The 20241-nt window shown below is 55.6% G+C and overlaps 1 protein-coding gene across 2 annotated transcripts; it reads left to right on the top strand.

The window, feature by feature from the left end:
• The first annotated feature begins 11844 nt into the window (after window positions 1-11844).
• On the top strand, window positions 11845-14807 carry GBX2 (gastrulation brain homeobox 2). 2 transcript variants are annotated; one of them, XM_053596991.1, is made up of 2 exons: window positions 11845-12771; window positions 13680-14807. In XM_053596991.1, exons 1-2 carry the CDS (start codon window positions 12249-12251, stop codon window positions 14201-14203), a joined length of 1047 nt encoding a protein of 348 aa, XP_053452966.1. In that variant the 5' UTR covers window positions 11845-12248; the 3' UTR covers window positions 14204-14807. The 2 variants fall into 2 exon arrangements, with proteins under 2 accessions (XP_053452966.1, XP_053452967.1); XM_053596992.1 differs by having other exon boundaries at window positions 13631-13788.
• The last annotated feature ends 5434 nt before the right edge of the window (window positions 14808-20241 follow it).

Raw genomic sequence — 20241 nt, 5'->3', positions numbered from 1 at the left:
AGCAATAAACATGATTGAAAATGCAGTATTTGCTGTCAACTATGTTTAATGCAGAGTTTTAATGTGGTGTGTAATTATTCATTCGGTAGGCCCCTTTTTTTCATTCACATTTCTTTTCTTTGCTCTTAAGAAAGTTGGCAAGTTTGGAGAACATTGGCAAACAGGGCTTCTGTGTATTTGATGGAAGCCAGAGTTTGATACAGATGTTATGGCAGGAGAACATTTTTTTATATGCTTAAGACAGGAGGTCACATTAACTCGTAATACAGACACATAAAAATGTGATTATGGGTTCTAAACAGAACGCAGTAGGCTCCTAGTTAACACAATGAGATTTCTAGGAAGTGATGCATAAATTCTTCAAAAATGACACATTTCTCACGTTCCATTCCAATTAAATTACTGAGGCAGCTAACAGCAATGAGCGCGAAGTATGGGGATGAAATGAGGGTTTTCTTCGTGTAACTGTATCTCTGTGAAAGTATATTTTTATGAGAAGCAGTTAATATTAAGCTATTATTTTTCAACTGTGCTGGAAGGGATGTCTTGAGCCTTTCTTGCCGATCTCCCCAGAAGAGCCTCCGCCTTTGTTTCTTGGGTTTGCTAATAGGAAGACAATTGCTCTGCTGGGTACCGCCCCCACCCAGGTTTTTGGAGTGAAAGGGACCCCTAGCCCGGAAAAGGGGTCCCAGGCTTCAGTCCCCAGAACAAGCCCAGTCGCTGCCCAGAGGTCTGCGGCCACTGGACTCCAGGGATCGAGGGCGCTCCATCCAGGGATGGGAGACGTGGGGCTGCCACCCACTCGCGATCCCATCACCGCGCCCCATTCAGACCTAGCGGCGCGGCGGTGGAGGCTCAGCGCCCAGGCGAGGCCGGTGGGGGGAGCTCTACCGAGCCCCCGCCGCGCGAGCCGGGCAGGCCGGGTGCAGGGGCACAGCCCGCCCTCCGCAGCCGGCTCTCGGGGCAGTGGGGGTTCCGGGGAGTCGCCGGGGCCGCCGCGGGGGGGCGGGGAGAGGGGCGTCGGAAGACAAAAGGACGCGAAGCTTTCAATTCAGGAAGATGTTTTGAAAGCCTCGTGCTGGGGTTTGAAAGGCACTCCGAGGACGGCGGCAGAGCGATCCCAATCAGAAATGCGATTTGAAGTCCTAATGAACTTGATTGCGTGAACATTTATAATCCCCCATGGCCCTAAATGAAATCAGATATAATCAGAAGATACAGGGAAGGGAGTGTTTACAGCCGACGCCGGGCGGCCGGGACGGGGAGATGCGGCCCCGGTATTGATGTCGAAAATGATGGATAACGCGGGAATGGCAAATATACTATTTGTCTAATGGCTCGGCAATTAAATTCCCCTGTAAATGACCCATGCCTCATTTCATCCTAATCTATGGAATTTTGATTGAATTCGTCAGCTCTAATTGAAAAATACTGCACTTTAATGTCTGCATTGCAGTTTCAGGACGAGAGTGGTTTTAATGAGACAGTGCCCCCCTGACCCGGGAATATTTGAGACTTTTATTCGGAATTTAAAGCCAGAAGATTGCTCAACTGAGCCCTGCGATCTCCTCTCCTGCACCCACGTCCATCCATCTCCAGATGCGATTTAATAAACGCACTTGAGGATAAATGCGCCCCCGACGCTGGCGCTGACGTAGCACCCGAGGGGCGCCCCCTCCTGGGGAAAACGCGCGGGCCTCGGGGGCAGCCGGGCGTGTGCGCAGGGGAGGGGCCTGCCCAAGGCCAAAGCCAGGAGCCCTCCCTGGAGGAGGAGGTCAGGCCGTCCGGACTCCCACCCGAGGGAAGGAGCTCCCGCTCTGCACCCTGAGGTGGGCCCCCGACGAGCTTCATATGCAAATGCCGAGGCGAAGCCATCCCTGAGAAATTAGCTACTTGCTGAAGCATATTTACTAGATTGAAATGAGTTAAAGAAAAACATTTTAAGTGCGAAGGAGATAATTGGGCCGCATTAAAGCTGGGGATGTTTGCTCCTTTCAAAAAAAAAAAAAAAAGAAAAAAGCCAGAGGAGAAGGGGAGCAGTAAAAGCACGCGTGGAAAGGAAGCCAGGGCTGGTCAGAGACTGGAAATCTGGGAGTGCGCGCGACGGGTCCCCGGCAGGGATCCTGGCCAAAAGCCCCTCCTGGAGGTCCTTGGTCCAGTGCCCCTCGGGTCCCAGCCCTGGAGAGCCGCGGCCCGGGCTCGAAAGGCCCATCCCTATCGCGGCCTACAGGGGGCGCCCTCAAGCCAGGCCCCAGGGACCAGACGAGCTGGGTGGGGGAGGGGCGGGGTCATCCCAAGGTCCTCAGCCGCCCCTCGGTGCCGCCCCGCCCCCACCACCCCCGCTTCGCGTTCCGCATCCTCCGGGTATGTCCAAATATCGGAAGGTGTGGGTGGTCCTGAGAAGACGGAATGTCGGGGGAGGAGGCCAGCGTGCACAGGTAGCCCTCGGTCTGCCCACCGAGGAATGTATCTGAGGTTTAACGCGCGCACGGAGTTTACAGAGCGTTCATTTAAAATAATCTGAAATGACATGAAAGCCTCCTTTCCAAGAAGGCAGTGCCTTGTCCCTCACAGTGGTCGACTTGGTGATGAGCACAGACAGCAGAGGTGTCTCCCAGGACCGCGTGGTGTCTGCGCCCCATTCTGCGCTGTGCCTACCCAGGAGAGGACCCCTCTCTCCCGGGAGAGTGAGGGCTGTCCTATAGTGTATTGTTAAATGCCACACGGCGTGCTGTTCCGGGTGGTGGCCCGTGGTTTAGTTTTTAAATGCTCGACAGTCTTGTTCAGAGGCTACCCTCAAATTGATATTCTCACTCTGAGAGCACTGGCTTTTGCCCCCGGCTAGCCCCGGGCCCCCAGCGGAGTTAATCTCCCAGGCATCCGCTGTAGGCCAGGTGCTCGCTCGGCCAAGGCGTGCTGTACGGTGCACCCCAAAACCCGTGACCTAGGCACCGCACTACTTATCCCGTTTTAGGGACGCGTTCAGGCGGCTGGTGGGAGAGAGCTGAGATTCCCACCCATTGCGCAGATGGAATGGCAGGGGCCTGGGTGCGCTCGGTTGTGCGCAGAGGACCCCCAGGCCCAGATGGCAGAGGATTTCCTAGCTGTCGCTCCTGGGACCTGCTCAGGGTGAATCAGAGCCCGGAGAACCTTACATGCATTCTGTAGGAAGCCGAGGTGGCTTCTCTATAATCCCGTCCAAAATCTGACCGTTTTTTCTTATCCCTTGTCCAATCATGGAGGTCTGATTTTTTTCCCCATCGTTCGTGACAAAGGATGTCATGTGGCCTGGACGTTAAAAATGAAAAGAAATTGAGTATCTTCTTCTTGAGCAACTACAGGCTAGAAAAAAATAGACGTCTTAGTCCTTCTGAGGCTTGGAGGAGGGGAGTCGGTATCCGCCTACTCCTCGGAACCGCAGAGCCCAGACAAGCTATAACGCAGTTGCCTTTATTTAGGTGGTCCATAGGGGGCGCGCTAGATTTCCGAGCGTTCTGCTCCCCCAGGTACTTCTCAGGCTTGTCAATAATTCAGAGATTGTGAGGCCTTACATAAAAGCCTTTCTTGTCATTCCCTCATTAATTCACTAAAATCTATAATACTTACTTGAGTTTTTGTCTATGAATATGAAATAACCTTGTTAGATGATTAAAGAAAAATATGTAATGTAAAATTTGGCTTTCCAAAAAAATATTTTCAGTTCATTCCATTTTGAAGTATAAATTTCCAAATAACTTACAATATACAGAATGAACTGAATTCGAACCTTTTTTTTGTTAGAATAAAGTTAAACTCTAAGAAGTCTCTCATCTCTCAAGGTTTCTGGGATTTTCTTGTTTTGTTTGTGGTTTGACTGGGTCTGCAAGAAATTTAAGAACAGGGAAATTATAACACACAGAAATTATAATAGCTGAGAGATAGATTAGGAACATCACAGTAACAATGACATTCTAAAAAAACTCAACTTCAGGCTGGGCAAGGTGGCTCTCGCCTGTGATCCTAGCACTCTGGGAGGCCAAGGCAGGTGAATTGCTTGAGCTCAGGAGTTCTAGACCAGCCTGAGCAAGAATAAGGCCCATCTTTATGAATAATAAAAAAATTGGCTGGGCATTGTGGCAAATGCCAGCTACTCAGGAGGCCGAGGCAAGAGGATCACTTGAACCCAGGAGTTTGAGATTGCTGTGAGATATGATGACACCACAGCACTCTACCCAGAGTGACAGAATGAGACTTTGTGTCAAAGAAAAAAATACAGGGAGAGGAGAACAAGGGGAGGCAGAAAGTCCTTAAATCCAATGAATGCATCAAATCTGGGCATATGATACCCAGTCACTCTAATTTACTGAGCCACGATGATCAATTTTTGCTCTGCAGCTTTATGCTCTTTATTGTCACAATCCTCAAGGAACAGGTTCATGTGGGAGAGACAAGCCAGACTGCTTCAAACTTTGGTTCATTTCCAGCAGAGACTGGTCTTTCTCATATTTGGAGAGCTGGAGGCCTGGGAGAGACCAGTTCACAGAGCACTGCCTCTGTCCATCCAGCAATGGCTGCACTGCTATGGCCTGGCAAGAACAGGCCATGAGACACCCAGGAGAGGCCCCACAAATAGCCCCCTCCCCACCACCACCCCCCAGTGTCAATGGTTGTTTTCCTGCAGATAGCAACTTCCTGAGAGCAGTCACCTCAGTGTGGGGGTGTAAAGGAATCACAGGGAAATGAGGCACAGTCCTGCTGAATGATCTCCCCCGCAAGGGTGTTTTAAAGTCAATGTGCAGAATAAATCCTAGACAGCAAAGTAGGAACACCTTTTCTTTAAATCTGTGTTCATCATTTGGAGAAAGAAAAACACATTGTCAACATACAGACAATAAGCCCCTTGCAAAATGTTTTCATTTCCTATAAGACCCAGGGGTGTCCCATAGGAATGCGTCCAAACATTCTGAAAATGTTCTGGATTTTTCCCACTGTGACTCAGAACTACTCAAGCCCCTATTCCCTCAGTTTCCTGGTTAATCTCCATACACTCCAGCAGGATGGTCACTAGTGGAAATAACTGTGGGATTTTAGGGTTTGTTCACTCCGGGTTCCTTTTTCTAAAGTTTGGGGACTTCAGGCCACACCCATAGGGAGATTTAATTGTTTAGTCATGCAAATTGAGTCTAGTGGAAAATTTTTTTTTTCAGATGACAAAAGGAAGAAACTCAAAGGTTCTTCAGTTTCAACGGCCTAGGAGGTCACCATTCCCAATTATTTCTGTAATTACCACCTAAAAGGGGCTATATATCTAAGGACTCTGAGACAGTGGGAGGCTTTCCTTCTGATGCATCCACCACCCTTCTCGGGCAGTGGCAGGGAGTGACCAGGAGTGATCAGGACAGTGGATGTGTATGACGGAACCATGGAACCATTTTCAATTGCCCCAGCATCTCTCAAGCCTCCCTGATGGGAACTAGCTCAGCCCAATGTGGGACTGTAACCTACGCCCCACCCAACCCACCCAGAAGCCCAGGGTAAGTGAGGGTTCCAACAGCCTGTGTGGGGGGTGGAGTAGAGTAGTTGAGTCCTGTGGCCTGACTGTCCTCCTTGGCTCTGTTCTCGGTGGCTATTGTGCATCCCAAACGAGGGTAAATCTCTCCCTTGGGGTTGCCCGAGGTGTGGAGATGTGCCCACCTTATGTGGTTTCAGAGTAAGCACTCTTCTCTCTGATTCTTGTGTTTTGCACAAAATGTTATGTTTACTTTTTAAAAGGGGGCCACCATCGGTCGTTACCTTCTTTTTCTTGTTAATACAATGAAGAACAACACCCCCATCGGCTCATATGCCCTCCTGCTCTCTCCTGGGGCAAGTCCAATACTTAGGGTGACCTCTCTGAGGAGCTTTCTCTGATTAGTCACAGGAGTCTTTGGCGGCAACCTCAATGGGCCCAGGCTGATCCGGTCCCAAACTCTCTACCCTTGAGTTTCCCAGATGAGTTTATTTCTGAGCAAACTTTTTGCAATGAACTTCTCCTGGGAATTTTACCTGGAGGCCCTTGTTGGGAGAGACAGTCCAATTCTCCTTCCCCATTTAGCCAACATCTCTCCTTTCCATTCATACCCAAGCCCTGCCCCCACCCTGTCACATGTTTTCTGGGTCATTTTTTCTTATTGGGCCTGTGAGGAAACACAGGCCTTGCTTTACAGATACTTTTGGAGGAGGGAGAACCCTGGTCTCACTAACAGCAAGGGCTGCTTCTCATTTGGTTCTCACAGAAGTTAAAGTCAGAGGGGCACTCCTGTTGTGGTGGCTGTTGACCAACACACTCTTTTCTCCATCAAGGTTTCTAAAGGGTTAAATGGATTCACTCAGGGCAAGCCACCTCTTAAGAAGATAATGCCTCTGCAGGGGGTCAGACCCTCAGAGGGAGCTGCTGAAGCCCTGGTTTGGGGTGTCTAGTGTTCCCAGGAAGAGCATCTAGATCCTGGGCCTGCCCGTCCCCAGACAGCATGGTCTTCTAGTAAGAAGTGGAATCTCTTTGGGCCTATAACAGCCCTGGCCATCCTTGCTGGCCTGGCTCTTCTTCAGCGCCCAGTGTGGACGCCGGCCATGTCCAGCCCCGGCTCTTCTGGACGTACCCACCGTCTTCCAGATAGGGCAGGGATACGGCCCGGTAATGCAGACACTGGCTCCACAGGAGGGCAGCGGTGTGCAGCAGCCCCCAAGGCCCCCAACCCAGGCCAGCGCACCCCCTCACCGCTGCGTGCCCTCTGCCTGCCTTCCAGGCCACAGTTCATGGGACCCCGGATTAGCATCCCTGTGAAGTCCCGCAAACAATACCCGCTGTGCAGATGAAAGCCCGGTGGGGCTGGTGGGGCGTGTTTGAAGTCCCCGGTAAGGTGGGGTTTCAGGAGTAAGCGGGAGGCCATGGGAGGATATCAGGGTCCTGCCGCCCGGGTCTCCCTCCCCAACACTCCAGGAGTTGGGGTTCGCCGACGGACGGAGTCTCCTACACCCCGGCCAGAGTCAGACCGGGGTGGGACGAGATTGAACGCCACTCCCGCGACATCCGCGCCCGGCGTCCTTGCTGCCTCCACTTACCCCCCACCCCGAGCCTCTGCCCGCAGCCGCCTCCGCCTAGCACCCTCTCCTCCCAGGCTGGGAGCCCCTGGGACAGGCGACGCACGCTGGAGGCTCCCGGAGGAGACGCGTGGTGAGCGCAGGCGCCAGGCTTCCCGGGCAAAGGTTCTGGGCAATCCTTTACCCCCACGGGTCGCGAACTCCCCAACCTCAACCATTAAGGCCACTCCGAAAAGGAATTGGACCCCCTCCCCCACAGGAGCCGCTGGACACCCGGATTCCCACCTGGCGAGCCGAGCCCCGCGAGGGATGCGGGGGAACCCCGGGCTCCAGGCGCGAGCCTGGGTGCACCGTGGGCTCGACAGTGCCCGAAGCCCCCGGGACCCTCGGGCTGTACAGCATGCCATCCCCACCCTTCGGTCCTTGCGTCCACGAAGGATCGCCTCGCGTGCCACGCGGCTGTGGCTCCGCCTGCTCCCGGGCTCTGCAGCCGAGACGAGCGGGCGGCGCAGGTGTGCGGGGTCGCGCTTCTTGGCCTCCAAGCCTGCGGAGAACATTCTCCAACTCCCGTGAGGAAATGCTAAAAAGGAAAAAAAAAAAAAAGGAGGCTCCCCTCCTCCGGTCACATTTCTGGTTTGCGGTTGTTTTGTTTCTGCTACTTTGAGGGCGGGAGACAAAAAGCAAACTTTCTACATAAGAATGCCGTGGCACACACAGCCCGCCAAGTGTTTCTTCTTCAGGGCGCTTTACAAACCCCCTGTCCTGCTTTCTGTATGGTCAAGGAGCAGGATAATGAAACCAAAGACTTCTATTTTATAAGCCACTTGATCTTTGCTTGGGAAACTCTATTAATTGAATGGGTTTGCCTTTTTTGCCAGTCCCCTTTATCATTATTTATGGGCTTTAAATTGTTTAAAGTTCCCTTGACGTTCAATTTACAAGTTTGGGGACTTTTTTTGTTCTGCCTTTTGTCCTGGAGAAAGACATCGTGTTGGAAGTGCTTTGAAAAGCCAAACATGAGAGGTTGGCAATGAAAAGGAAGCAGGCCAGATCCCTTTTAATTCCGTCCTGTTGGTGAATGGCTCTTTTACATAATTGCAGGAGCTATTTCAAAGCCAGCCAAGGGCTGACTTCACTTAGAACCACATGGAGTCTATTTTGGGCTTTCAGATTAAAAAAAAAAAAAAAAAAAGCTGAATAAAATAGTTTAAAAAGATGAGGCTTCAATGCTTTCTGCTACTTGCAAATTGGTGTGTCTGATGGGGAATTTTACACAAGCACCCCTTTGTGAGTGCGTCTTGGACTCAAGAGGGACTGTTCTGGGTTAGCTGGGTGTGAATCCCAATTGCCCTTCCATAAATAAAACCCATCCCAGGTTATTTCCCAACTATTGCCAGAAGCAAGAGCTGCCTCCAGGTCCGCAGGATCAGGCCACTCAAAATCTCTGTAAATAAAAACAACCGGGTTACCGGAGAAACTAGCCAGTCGCCTGGAACTGGACGGCTGGCGGGAGCACCAGGCCCAGAGACCCGCAGGTTTCCCGGCGCCCACCAAGACCTGAGGCGCCCACACTGCCCCCTCTCCACGACCACCCGCGACCTCGACCCTGGTGCGGCAGCAAAGCTCGCGGTTCGGGGCGTTTTGTACTCTGCCGGGGGCTTGGCAGGCCAACGCGAGTTAGCTGCATGAATATTAATTTACTTGTGCGTTATGTGTTTTACACTCGGCCTTCATACACCTGCATAAACGGGACAGCCCCGAAGCGAGGAGCCAACTTAATTACCATCACTTTTACTGAGTGTTTGAGGCTTTAAGTGGCTTAATCTGATCCTGACACTAACTTGGCACCTGTCAAGAAAGTGCCCAGGGGCTGAGCTCTCTTCATCAGGGCGGGAAGATTCAGGGTAGGAGTGGGGGAGTTTGCGAAGTTAACTGGAGTTGGAGGACCCAGTTCTCCCTTCGGGTGCCCCCTCATTTTTCCTAACTGGAGCGGAGAGGGGTCTCCGAGCAAACTTGCAAAGATCTGCGCCGGGTGGTTTTCCCGGAGCAGCCTGGGCCGAGCTGAGTCCTCACTGAGGACTCTGCAGTTTGAGGCAGTTTCTAGATAAGCAGGTAGGAATCTGGAGGATGGATAAGCCATGGACCTGTCGCTCGCCGCCCATAAATCTCCCCCAAGGAGCCGAGAAAAAAACTCTAAAGGCGTTTATTATCCGCAGGCCCTCTGCTCTGAACGTTTTGCAGGTAGCTGAGGTGCCCCGAATGAATCTTGTTAATCACTCCAAAACGCAAGGTTCCTTTTATGGGGCGAACAGCCGTTTTCTAAGCAGTTAAGCATTAGATGGGAAAGTATCATTGCGCCGCATTCGGGAAAAAGCACACTAGTAAATAAAATTCATATTGATGAGAATTATCTGAACTCACTAATAAAAGAAGATTAGTATTATAACCCCTGCAGTCAATACTCCCCACCGCAATTTATGGATGCAAATAATATGCCGTCAAATTATTTCAAGTGTAGCTGTAATTCAACGGACCTAAATCTTCTTGCTGAACTTTGAATGTTGAATTATCACCAAAAATAATCAAAGGAATCCCTGTCTCTTGGAGAGTAATCAGTCCCTAGGACAATATTTTTGCTCAAAACAGCAAAGTAGATGGCATGTGAGGAACGGCTTACACAGGCGTGCCCGCGGCCGGCGGCGCAAGGACCCGGCTGCGGCAACGTAAATCAAAAAAGGAATCCCGCGATTTTTCTTCGCATTCAAAAAACAGGGTAATGGCACCCGGGACTGTGCTACTGTGCTACTATACCTATCTCATAATGGGAGGGGGTATTTATTGTTTTTGTCTTGGGCTTCGATTTTTCCCCCCTTTTCTTTTTCTTTTGTGGGAGTGGAGGAAGGGGAGATTAAAGCTTGGAGACCCACCGACACCTCCTCTCCCGTAGATACCAACGGGAATTCACTTCCTCTGCACGGCCTAAGCCACCTCGGGGTTTGGGCGTCAAGTGTGTGGAGGCAGCACAGGCAGCCTCCTAATGAATTCCTTTCAAATCGCCTGCTGCCTGCAGGAGCTATCTATTACTGCGGCCTGGAGTGGGGAAACGCGCTGGAGACGTCTTTGTCCGGGTGGTGCTGGGGAGGAGGGAGGAGGACGAGGACCGGCAGGAGGGCGACTGGCGGCAGGGCCAGCGGGTTTTCTCAGCGTCCTGGGGCGCCGAGGATGCACCCTCCCCTATTCCCTCTAGGGCCCGCTTGGGGGTGGGGGCAGTGGGTCTCTGGCCAGGCTCCAGGCTGAGGAGATGGTCTGGGATTAAGACATCCCCTGGGGGACCCTGGGGTTAGAGTGAAAGAAAAAGGAAGAACGGAAAAGAAGAGCTTCAAAGAATGAGGTCGATAAATTCATAAAGATCGATTTATCTTTATCTCCCAATTAAATGTGCTTGTAAGTGATACGTAACACGTCCAACACGGCCCAACTCCCCGACCACTAGCTCCTCGGCGTGAGCTGAGTGTTAATGACCGAGGTAACAATGCCCTTCTCTCCTCCCGGCCCGGGCTGTCCACCGTACAGGGTGGACCTCTGGACCCGAGAAGTTGAAACCCTGGCCCGGAAGGCGCGGGAGAGCCCCGCGGGCGCTGGTGCAGTTGGGACGGTCTGTCCTTGCCACGAACTAACTCCATTTTAAAGGGGTACGCAAGAGTTGAAAGTTTTTGCGTTAACACAGGGGAGGGGTCACGGGTCCCTGGTTTCCCTCCACCACCACCACCCAAATCCCCTTACTCTCAAATTTGGAAGTCTTTACCATTGTCGAGAACAGGGGAAACATCTTGAGGGAATCGTCTCCATCCTGCAGTCAGCGTAGGGGAACCGCGAGCCCTCAAGTCCTGGCGCTGGAAACCGGGCGGCGGCGCCTGGGTGCGCACTCCCTCCGTTCCCAACGTGCTTAATTAGCGCCTATTTACAAAACGCAGCTTTTATTTGAGCAAACATCATAAAGCTTTCATCAGGATAATCTTACGTTATACAATCTGGAGGCAGAGCAACTCCCCCCTTCCTCCCGGAGGATGGAGCGGATGGATAAAGGACTCGCTTTATTATCATAATTATCGTGGTTGTTATTTTGGTGCGTGCTGGCAAAGTGTGTAAATAGGTACGATGATTAAGAATGTCATGAAAAATGAGAGACGGGATCGCTCACGAGAGGGCCCAGCTCGGGATGGGGGAACCACGCCGCCTCATCGGGAACACAAGAGGCGCAGTGAGCAACCTGGTCGGTTCCCTGAGGCGGGCAGGCGCCCAGTCGTCGCCCTAGGGGCCGGGCCTAGAGAGGCTGGACACTGCCCCCAACTCCAGAAACCCTGCCCGGACCCCCGGCGCTGCTGGAGCACCCAGCGCCGGGGCGAGCCGCGGGCAGGTCAGTTGTACTGAAAATACTATATAAGAAAATGCCTCCGGCCCAGCCGCAGGGAGTGCAAGCCCGGGAAGCTACCCTTCTAGGTGGCCTCCATGAAGCTGCCAGGCTCCAGGGTCTGAGCCTTAGAGGTGGCAGCCGACCCTCTCAAGTTTGCGCAGACCGGGCGCTCAGTTTCCATCTCGCCGGCGCGCGCGCTCCGACGGTGGCGCCCGTAGCCCGCTAGCGGCCAGCTTGGGTGGAAGGGGCGGAGCTCCTCTTTCTCCCCGCCCCCGTCCGACTCATCCAATGCGCAGCGGCGCCCAGATACACGTGACGCGAGCCCGGCCCGGCAGCAGGCAAAATGTGAATGAGAAAGAGGAGCGCGATTTAAAGGTGCTGGCGGCGCCCGCCAGGGACAAGTGTGCCGGCTTCGCGCGCTCTACTGCGGCCTGCGGTAAGCGACTGACCGCGGGACAGACAAACGGACGCACGGACGGCTGCTAGCCGGGGCTAAAGGCCGCAAAGGCGACGCACGCGGCCTCCGACGGGCGAGCGGCGGCAGCGACTCCGGCAAGCCCGCGGGGCCCGGGCGCCCTCTCCACTCCGGGGCGCACAGTCTCACCGAGCGCTGGGTTTGTACCCGCTGCCGTTAGGTATGCGGGGGATCGAGGACTGAGGGGCGGCGGCGTCTACTCTCCGGGTCTTCCCCGGCCCCGGCCCGACGCTCCCGGCGGGCTTCCCGGCGGCGGCGCGGGGACTTCTAGCCTCTCGCTGGCCTCTCCCGAGCGCGTCTATGAGCGCAGCGTTCCCGCCGTCGCTGATGATGATGCAGCGCCCGCTGGGGAGTAGCACCGCCTTCAGCATAGACTCGCTGATCGGCAGCCCGCCGCAGCCCAGCCCCGGCCATTTCGTCTACACTGGTTACCCCATGTTCATGCCCTACCGGCCGGTGGTGCTGCCGCCGCCGCCGCCGCCGCCGCCCGCGTTGCCCCAGGCCGCGCTGCAGCCCGCGCTGCCGCCTGCGCACCCGCACCACCAGATCCCGAGCCTGCCCACCGGCTTCTGCTCCAGCCTGGCGCAGGGCATGGCGCTCACCTCCACGCTGATGGCCACGCTGCCCGGCGGCTTCTCCGCGTCGCCCCAGCACCAGGAGGCGACTGCCGCCCGCAAGTTCGCGCCACAGCCGCTGCCCGGCGGCGGCAACTTCGACAAGGCCGAGGCGCTGCAACCTGACGCGGAGGATGGCAAAGGCTTCCTGGCCAAGGAGGGCTCGCTGCTCGCCTTCTCCGCGGCCGAGGCGGTGCAGGCGTCGCTGGGTGAGTCGGCGGCGCGCGCAACCCAGACGCGGGGCGGGAGGGGGCGGAGGCGGGACACCTCAGGTTCCCGGGGGAGCCCCGGGGCCGAGTCCGCGCCCTCGCCAGACCCCAGCCGGAGGAGCTGGCGGACTCTGCCCTGCTGCGCCGCGGGGCCACGAAACAAGCAGGGTTCTGTTTGGGGCCGCACATCCATGTGGCCGCGCGTTCGGTAGAGTCCACCTCTCCCCCTTCGCTGTGACCTGGGCTGTCCCGGCTGAGTTGCCGCCTTCAGGACAGGCGGGTCGGGCGACTCACAGTTCCCGGACATACTAAGCTCCTTCATCACTTTCGTCCCCGGGGCTCAGTGTTTGCCCAGGAGAAATGGATTCCTGGGAGGCGGTGTGTCTGCGTACTTGGGGTATCTGGTGGGAACTTAATAAGGCTACGGAACATCCCCCCTTTGACTAGCATTACCTGTCTCGAAAAAGACGCTGTCTGGCATCTGCACGTTCCTAAGCCCCACTCCGGTGGCGAGTATATTTGGGTTCACTAAATTTTTCACTGTGGGGAGAGGAAGATGGATAGTGAACGCCCTCCCCCAGGCCTCCCCCAGCCATCACCTGCGGGATAAAGGGGATGCTCTCTTGGCCTCCCGCCTCCGGGGGGGGTGCCGAGGAGGCATGGCGGCCCCTTGAGTGATGGTTCTGGGCAGGAGGCCGTCGCCTGTGCGGCCTCCTCGCCTTTGAGCTTTCTCACGCTTCCCCCACCCCTCCTCTAACCCCTCAAAGGCCAGGAAATCACAATGTGTTAATGTCATAGAAAGACAATCGGCTGAGGGGGGTTGGGGGTAGAAGGCCCAAGTGACGGAGGGAGAGGCAAGGAAGCCGGTGCGCGAAATGTAATCAAATGCCGTCTGGTTTTGCTTTCAGTTGGGGCTGTCCGAGGGCAAGGGAAAGACGAGTCAAAGGTGGAAGACGACCCGAAGGGCAAGGAGGAAAGCTTCTCACTGGAGAGCGATGTGGACTACAGCTCGGATGACAATCTCACGGGCCAGGCGGCTCACAAGGAGGACGACCCCGGCCACTCTCTGGAGGAGACCCCGCCAAGCGGCGGCGCCGCCGGCAGCACCACGTCCACAGGCAAGAACCGGCGGCGGCGGACTGCCTTCACCAGCGAGCAGCTCCTGGAGCTGGAGAAAGAATTCCACTGCAAAAAGTACCTGTCCCTGACCGAGCGCTCACAGATCGCCCACGCCCTCAAACTCAGCGAGGTGCAGGTGAAAATCTGGTTCCAGAACCGGCGGGCCAAGTGGAAACGGGTGAAGGCGGGTAATGCCAATTCCAAGACGGGGGAGCCCTCCCGGAACCCTAAGATCGTCGTCCCTATTCCCGTGCACGTCAGCAGGTTCGCTATTCGAAGTCAGCATCAGCAGCTGGAGCAGGCCCGACCCTGAGGGCTGGGGGAGTGCTGGGGGCTGGCACCCACCCGCAGAAGCCCCAGCACCCGAGGGAACCCATGCTGGACTCCACTGTGTTTGAAGCACAACTCAAAGTCAGACCCCAACTGTGGACATCCTATGAAAATTGAAAATATACTCATTACACAGGCTTAAAAGACTGCTTTGGAAGGGGCTACAGCCACACTGGAAGACACTCTAAATATTTATTATACTACCCTACTTTGTACATAGATATCTATATAGACTGGAGCTGCAGTATTTTGAAAGTTATAGGACCAATTCTCCACTCACATTCCAGAAGAAAACAAAATCTCTGCTGTAATCTGCCTGGTAGCAGCCACCTTTCCATACATTTCCAAAGGTAAACATGAAACACAAGACCCAACACTGGGGCTTAAACTTATTTTTGTTTCTATTATGGCTTTTTGAGTTGACTGAAAAGCAGACATTTGGACAGCCTGGAAATTTGCTTTGCTTTTGCCTGGCTTTCTCCCCTGGGGTGGCGTATCCTATCTGAGCCATGTTTGAAGCACGTCTCTGTTGTGTTTAATTTATTTCAATGTAGCTTATTTTCTTATAAGTTATGACATTTAAACAATTTCAGTCTTGTGAATAATAAAAAGGAGAGAGGGGGGGGGAAAAAGAGACCAATCCCTAGGCCTCATAAATGTGTCCAGAATTTGACTGTCCAGAGGGCACTGCATGCTGTCGCCAGGCAGCTGGTCTCAGACCAGTACAGGCTAAATGTCGTCTGGCCAGGCCTCCTCAGGCTGAACTTGGGCCACACAGCACCTTCCCAGATTTTTAATAGGAGAGCAAAATCTCCAATAGGATTATAAATTTAAGAAAAACTAATCTTCACCTTAGAAATCTAACATCTCCCCCTTTCGTGCAGCCTAATCAATACCTAATAGGTGCATAATAGGCTGGCAAACTTGGGCCAGAGGAGGGAAAGCAGTGCGAGTATTGGTGGGTTGCACAAAACTCCTGGTGTTCCAAATCCACTACCCGGCAGAGAGGAAACGCCTTTCCTTATGAACATTCCTGACCCGAAAAGAAGCGTTGCTCGCTTGCCGGCAGAGGCCAGGGTCCATAAATCAAACTCTCGGCGTTATCTTCCGACAAGAGCAGAAACTGCGCCAGCCCAGCCGCGCTTCTCCGGAGCACGCCGGTCGGAGGCGGAGGCAAGCGGGAGCGCCCACGGGCCCGGCACCTCCCACTCCGGGCGGGGTCGGAGGGGGGCGGGACCCGACCACCGCCCCACCCCAAGGGAGCCTGGACGGTTAGTCCCACAAAGGGCAAGGGAGACCGGGCCGGTGCGCAGGGCCTGAGAGCCTCGGCGCGCTGGAGAAGAGTGCCGGGATCCCCCAGCCCGCTGCCGACACACCCGGGCTCTGCTCCCCCAGCCTCGCCTGCTGCCTTCTCCACCCCGATGCTAGTGGCCCGGGGTATCCCGCGGCGTAGAGTGGGCGAACTAGGGTGAAGTGATGTCATAGCCTCTGCGGCCACCCATCCACCAGCCTGGGAGCTAGGGAACCCTGGGGATTCGACAAGCTCGGCCTTCCCAGAGAAGGGAGGGGAGCCGGGGAGCGGGCGGCGAAGCGGTGGCGCTCGGCTCTCGGCGCGGTTCTCAGTCGGATAAGCGGGAAGGCATCGCCGTGGGTCAATACCAATATTGACTTAATTTTCACTCCTTACAGCCCCCTCACTTCCCCGCAGCAGAAGGGCGGAGCGACCGAGACCTTCGCCCAAACTTGAGGCGCTGGGTGAAGGCTAGGAGCAACCGAGTCACTCTTTCCCGCCGCTTTCAGAACATTTCCGGTGGCGGAAAGTGACACAGGCCTGGTTTTTGAGCGCGGTAAAATGCAGTGGCCGGTCCTCTGAGGGCTTCAGCCGGCTCTGCGGAACGCGGAGAGCTGCAGCGACTCCTTACCATTCACCATCCGGCGCCCTCAAGCTTGGGAGGGAAGCGTATTGCGCCCGGGCCGCGCCCTGTCCTGGCCCCTGGTCCGCCCGGCCCGGCCGCTTGCCAGAACCCTCCGGCCAGTGCACACCGAGTGCTGCGCAGTGACCGCAGCATTCGAGGCCCACGGTGACGCCGCCCCTCCCCCCCCCCACACTTTTGGAGCCAATGTGCCCCTAAAACGGGTGCGCGCTCCCGCAGGAAACCGTGGCTGGTGACGCAGAGTCCCGCCGGAGAAATGCGGGAACTGTGGCCTCCCGTCCCACCCTATGGCACTGAGAGCCCCCCACCCCCAATGCCCTTCTGCCCTAACCCCTACCCAAGGCCAGTCTTCTCCAAAGCCAGTGACAGGAATAAGGGGCACCAGGGACCCAAAGCTTTGACTACACAAACCCTGCAGGGGGAGCGAAGCCCCTAGAAACGGGAGGCCTTCAGGGCGCCCCCACTCCGGGACTGAGCTCCTTGGCCTTCTCCAGCCTTGCGTTCCTAGCCCTTGGGAAGCACAGAGGAGGAGAGAGCCGAGGCTCCTCATCCTGGCAGACAGGGCGCCGCCGCCGGGGCAGCGCTGACCCCCCTTCTTCCCCAGCCCCTAAGTGCCAGGGCGCCCTGAGAGCCCTGCGGGGAGGCCAAGGTCCGGGAGACAGGCCGAGGGGAGGAAGATAAACAAGCGGAGCTTGATGGCCGCTGTCATCATGGCCGTCATCATGGCTTTCATTTGGCTGCCTAATGAGTCACATCACAGGCAGAGAGAAAAATTGTCAATCGCCCAGGCCCTAATGAATTTTTTTGCAAATTGTAATCAAGCCAGGCCGTCTCAGCTGGCTGATTAATGAGACCCACGAGGCTCGGCCAGCACCTCAGCTTTTTATTCCATCCCGTCCTCCCTGCACTAAATTAACAGCAACTTGTCTGAGCTTCAAATTAACTCCCAATGATTAATTCTGATGGGGGACCTGAAGAATAGCTTGTTCTAATAGGCTCTGGCCTGAGATGCTGTTGGAAATTAATACACTTCCCCTTTGGCTGCCGGCTTTAATCCAAGGTTGGGTTTTGACATCACTATATTTGTTGTTACAATAAATTCCACTTACATCTGCAGATCAAATAATTACGCTTGGGAGCACCTAGGATCTGCTCCCCAAGCCATGCTTTGGGATGCCTGGGGGGGCTGCCTGTACCCTGCATCCACCCACCCAACAGAGGGCAGAGAGGTGAGCACAGGAATAGCCACCCAACCCAGCAACCCCGTGCCCTTGCTTCCCAGAAAGCCAAGAGTCGCCTGCCCCCTGCAACCTTTGGAGAATCAAAGGCGCTTTGAAATTCCACAGCCATCACCACGTTCTCAGGCCAGGGCCCTCTTTAGCTTGGTCCTAAGCCTCAAGCAACCTTCCCTATCAGTACCTTGCAGAGGCAGAGGCTGGAGGTAACCTTGGAGTAGCCTAGAACCCCTGAACTGGGGCCTTCAGCAATCTGAATGTGCTGGAATTTTTTAGAATTAGCGCCTGCTGCAAACCCAACCTTGGCCTCCCAGTCCTCAGCCCCCCTGATGGTTCTTTTACGTATGAAAGTATGTGTGTGGGAGGGAGGGGGTACCACCAGGCCCTTTGGAGATCATGTTTGCCTTGCAGGACTATCCTGGCACTGTGGCTGTCTGCACATCTGGCCTTTAGCCTGGGTGCATACCTGATACAAGCACCTGCATTCCAAGGCACCCTTTCTCTAGGGATCAGCGCCCACTCTGTCTTGTTTCTGTTTGTTTGAGCATAATTGGCTTAATCGTTTCAGCTGTGTTTGTCAAGCCTCACACAGGGCTTCTGAGTCTGCTCCCTCTAGCCCTGAGCCTGTCCCAAGGAGAGCCTAATGCTGTAGGCTACTTTGGCAGGGAGTTCTGGATGCTCTGAAAGCTGGGAGAGACATTCTGGCTCCCCAGTCACCACCTGGGGATAGTCACTTCCTGATTCCGTGGGGATAGTCCAAGTGCCCAGAGACCAGCCTGTGAGGTTGGCAGCTCTGACAGCAGAGCCAGCCCCAGCGCTTTCTCCTTTCACCTGCTGGACTTGGGCTACAGCACAGCCAAGTGGTGTACCCGCACCCAGCTGTGCATACACACACCTATTTCCGTGCCTGGAGCCTCTGGCCTCTGCTCCGGGTTTTGCAGAGCAGGTGGGTTGCTCAAACCTCTAGCGCATGAACACAGGCAGATGCTAAAGTCTGGGGCCCAAGATCAGCAAGGAGCCAAGCTCTGGGGTCTTAGAGGCAGCCATGGCCTTGGGTCTACAGGAACCAGCTGGAGGAAGGAAGGTGGCATTATTCTTCATTGCAGGCCCTCATGGTGTAAACAGAAGAAATATGATCTTGCAAATCCAACGTGAATGCAAATCATGCCATCGGAGTAATGAAGCACCTGAAACCCCACACACAAAAGCAACACCATATGTATGAAGACAACCTGCATTAATTATAAATTACATCATAAAAATTGATTGCCTATTTGAACGGTTCAGAAGTGGGGACCTAAGCTAGCTTCCGCCCCCCTTGGCTTTGGGAAAAGGTTAGGCAGCACATTCCCCTCCACAGCCAAGGACAGGAGTAACTGGGCCCAGCGTCTGGCTTGGCCTGGCCCAGGCTGCAGTGGGGCCTGTTTGGCGCTGGGTCCAGAAAGTGGAGAGTCTGCTCCACTACGTCATGGAGGTGGGGGGAGGGTAGGGGGGGGCAGAGCGGGGAAAGAGAGGAGTCCTTCAAGCTTGGACGCAGTGAGAGTACCCCTGTTTGTTGGGCTGGGGCGCCAATGTTGCAGGGCTGCTGGGGAGGTAGCTCAGCCCAGGTCTGACATCCAGCCCTTCTCCCTGGCCCTTCCGAGAGGTCCCGGTGCTGCTGCCCCAGAATCCTCTCAGATTTTCTAGCCTGGAATCAAAAGAACCTGCGAGTGCCTTTCTCCCCACGGAGCTGGCCTGCCCTTAGCAGGGTATGCGGGTGGGCGTGTGGGCAGGCGTGCCAGCGCTGGTGCCTGGGAGCACATGGTGTCGGTACCTGTGCTTGTGGCTGTGCGATTCCCTCTAACCCCACTTTGGTAGCTTCTCGCATTCCTGGAGCCAAACAGCCTACAGTCCGACTCCACTGGGGAAGCGAATCCCTCCCCAGAGACACCCAGGAAAGTTGAGCCGCCACAGTGCACCAGGTCTGCTCCTCCGGACGCCCCCACTCGCAGCGTGTCGGTGTCCGTCTCTGCCTCCACGGACCCTCCCCCATTCCTTCCGCACCGCCCCAGACTGGAATCTATCCCCCCGCCCATCCCGCAGTCCACCCTCGCAGGCCTCCAACTCCGCGGAGCGGAGCACTCAGCTCTGTCTCCAGGATGACACCCTCTGCGGTAGGTCCGCACTGGGCCCCCACCGTCCAGTTCTTCCCAGGTCTGGCCTTCGGGCCTTTCCGCCTTTCCACACCCCGCAGCCCACCATGAGCACCCCAGCCTCCACTGCGAGGCTGCGCCACACCCACGCGCGTCTGTGGCTCCTGGACTCCCCCCAGTCCACACACTTTGTGCCTTGGCCCGGCACATCCTCCATCCCCTGTCTGGAACAGGCACCCGCGCGGAGCTGAGCGACTTGCCGGGCCCAGAAGAGATAACCCGAGGCCCAGGAAGCTCGCAGCGGCCGCCAGCCTGCGAGGAGGCTCTGTCCTCCCCGGAAGGTCGTGCACCCCGAGGGAAAAGGCCAGCGGGCCAGGCGGCTGCGAGCTCGAGGGCAGCAGCGAGGACATGGGGCGGCGCGGGGGGCGGCACGGTGGCTCATCTTGCGTGACCATGCTCCAGGTAATACTCAGGGGCCCCCGCCCTAAGGGCGCGCCCCCGGGCGGGGGAGCGGCCTGGCTGGGCCAAAGGCAAAAGCCAGGGGCAGGACTGCCTGAGAAGCGGCGTCACACTGGGCGCCCACCCACCCCAAGCCTTCATCTCTCTATTTCCCTGCCACTGGACCCCTCGCGGTCTTTTGTCATGCTGGTGAGTTTCTATGAGACCGCGCGTCTTAAAGGGCCCGGCCCCCAGCTCAGATCCCACGGATGCCCGAATGCC

This window comes from Nycticebus coucang, chromosome 7, assembly GCF_027406575.1.
Source record: "Nycticebus coucang isolate mNycCou1 chromosome 7, mNycCou1.pri, whole genome shotgun sequence".
In the NCBI taxonomy this organism is placed as follows: domain Eukaryota; kingdom Metazoa; phylum Chordata; class Mammalia; order Primates; family Lorisidae; genus Nycticebus; species Nycticebus coucang.
The sequence above is the reverse complement of the archived record's forward strand: the minus strand, read 5'-3'. Positions and strand labels throughout refer to the sequence as shown.

Coding starts and splice junctions, on each gene's coding strand:
- GBX2 (XM_053596991.1), top strand. CDS start 12,249: ATGAGCGCAGCGTTCCCGCCGTCGCTGATGATGATGCAGCGCCCGCTG. Junction 12,772..13,679: donor GGCGGTGCAGGCGTCGCTGG/GTGAGTCGGCGG, acceptor TTTTGCTTTCAG/TTGGGGCTGTCCGAGGGCAA.